This window comes from Frankliniella occidentalis, unplaced genomic scaffold, assembly GCF_000697945.3.
Source record: "Frankliniella occidentalis isolate FOCC.00 unplaced genomic scaffold, Focc_3.1 Scaffold49, whole genome shotgun sequence".
Lineage (NCBI taxonomy): Eukaryota > Metazoa > Arthropoda > Insecta > Thysanoptera > Thripidae > Frankliniella > Frankliniella occidentalis.
This window is the reverse complement of record NW_026267179.1, coordinates 534,324-536,232: the sequence shown is the minus strand read 5'-3', so window position 1 is coordinate 536,232 and position 1,909 is coordinate 534,324. Positions and strand designations below refer to the sequence as shown.

The following is a 1,909-nucleotide window of genomic DNA, read 5'->3' as shown; positions in this document are numbered from 1 at the left end:
CCCCCCTTGTTCCCCATTATGTTCCCCCCCGGCCCAGCCCACAACACTGAGACGGCCTTCTTCTCTTCTGATTGCAGCCAGAGCGGTTTCCTGTGCATGCAGTTCTACCGGCGGGACAGCCACGTCATCGAGCTGCAGACAGGTGAGTTTGAGCTGACTGTGTGTAAGGAAAAGAAACAACAACAAAATTACCTCTGCTCGCGCACTCTAGGAAATTATTTTGCTCTGCCAAGTACTCGGAGCACGAAGGCGGTAAATGCAGATTCCCCCTCCTCTCTGCACCCCTCCCCCTCCCCTCCACGCCGGCCGGTGATGTGTGGTGGTCAGCCTGCTGCGCCACGCCACGCCCTGCCACGCCCTCAACCAAGCCGTTACCATCTACTTCCTCCCCCCCCCTTCTAATTTAGGATGCGCCCCACAAGTCTCTCAATATTCACCGTCCCCCCCGCTTCGTAAATTTTTCGCGTCGGTACTTTGGACTCCGTGTTTATTCGAACTGCCTGCGAGCCAGGCTCGCGCACACACGTTCTGGGCAGCCCCCCAAAGCCCCCCACCCTTTTACACACACAAACACACACACACACACACACACACTGCGGCCCCCTGTCTCTTTTCTCCGCTCCTCCCCCGAAGCTGTCCATGAGAAACACTACGAGGAAAAAGAAGTGCTAAAAATGAGTACCCATGGCAGTTTTAATGTCTCTGTGAAGGCACTAAACCTTTCACACATGCGAGAACACAATGTGCTTATTTGGTGCCTTTGTTTTTCCAGTGAAATTGTAATAAGGTCAATAAAAATTAAGCAAATAAAAACTCTTTAGCCCTATAGAACAACACGTGACTACGTGGAAAACCCATAAGACCGAGGAAGCCGGACCAAGTGCATTGCAGGAAAACCAGAAAAGAATTCCTGCGTCATGACAACAGAAATTGCGTTTGGTTGTGCTGGGGCTCTCCTCGCCGAGCCGCGTGCCGGAAGGCTCCGCCGCGCCCGGCCCTCTCGGTCACGCGCTCCAACAAACCGAGTCCTTTGTTTAACAGTGTCTTGTGTCTTTCATGTCCCCGGGTCGCGGCCCCGTGGCGCCCCCTGTTCCGGCCCACTTAGCTTGAGTTGCCAGTCGCAGGCCGTCGCGCCCGCCCCCTCCCCCGCGGGATAGGGGGGCGGGGGGGGGAGGTATTTTGATTCGCCACATCAGAGCGGCACCAACCACACCACGTGACACTCGCCTACGCTTTCCTATATAACACGGATCACAAGAGACTTTTCTCTTTTTCTTTCTTCTTGTTTTTTTTTTTTTGTCTTTTTTGTATATTGTTTTGTTTTAATTCTCTTTTCCGTAAATCGTGTTATTTTCCTCACGCCGAGTAACACGTCCCGCCCGCCGCGCCGCCGGTCAGAGGTCGATCACCGCGAGGCTTTTGGTTGTGAAGAGGACTCTGAGAGGGGGTAGGGAGGTCGCGGAGCTATGGGGAAGGAGCGGGCGGAGGTAGCTGCTGCTAAGCTTATGGGGAGGCAGAGGGGGGGGGAGCTAAGAGGAGAGGATTTTGAATGCGTCGTGTGCGTGGGAACAAACGCCTCCCCGACGCTGGAGACACCTGTAATGGAATAGGTAGGGGTTGGAGGGGGCAGAGGGGGGTCGAGCCGGCCGGGGTGGCTGGGTAGGGTATGAGGGGGATGGAGTTAGAGGGCTGATTTAGAGCGGGGGACGCTCTTTTCTTCGCCGCCGCCCCGCTATACGCCGCGCTGCTAGGCGGCCCCGCCCTGGCCCCCGTGCACGAGGCAGGCACTCACTATGGGCGCCGCACCCATATCTCACAGGAGTACGTCCCACCCTCCTCCGCGCCGCGCGAGCTTCAACACTATGCCGCTGCTGCCCCTCGCTTTACTCTCCCTCCCTCCCTCCCTCCC

The 1,909-nt window shown here is 56.7% G+C and overlaps 1 protein-coding gene across 1 annotated transcript in view; it reads left to right on the top strand.

Moving 5' to 3' along the window:
• LOC113202407 (uncharacterized) overlaps window positions 1-1,909 on the top strand; it is a 156,136-nt gene that overhangs the window by 105,222 nt on the left and 49,005 nt on the right. The window contains exon 8 of the mRNA XM_052267283.1: window positions 78-142. Within this exon, the coding sequence (XP_052123243.1) occupies window positions 78-142 (65 nt within the window). The remainder of the gene's footprint in view (window positions 1-77; window positions 143-1,909) is intronic.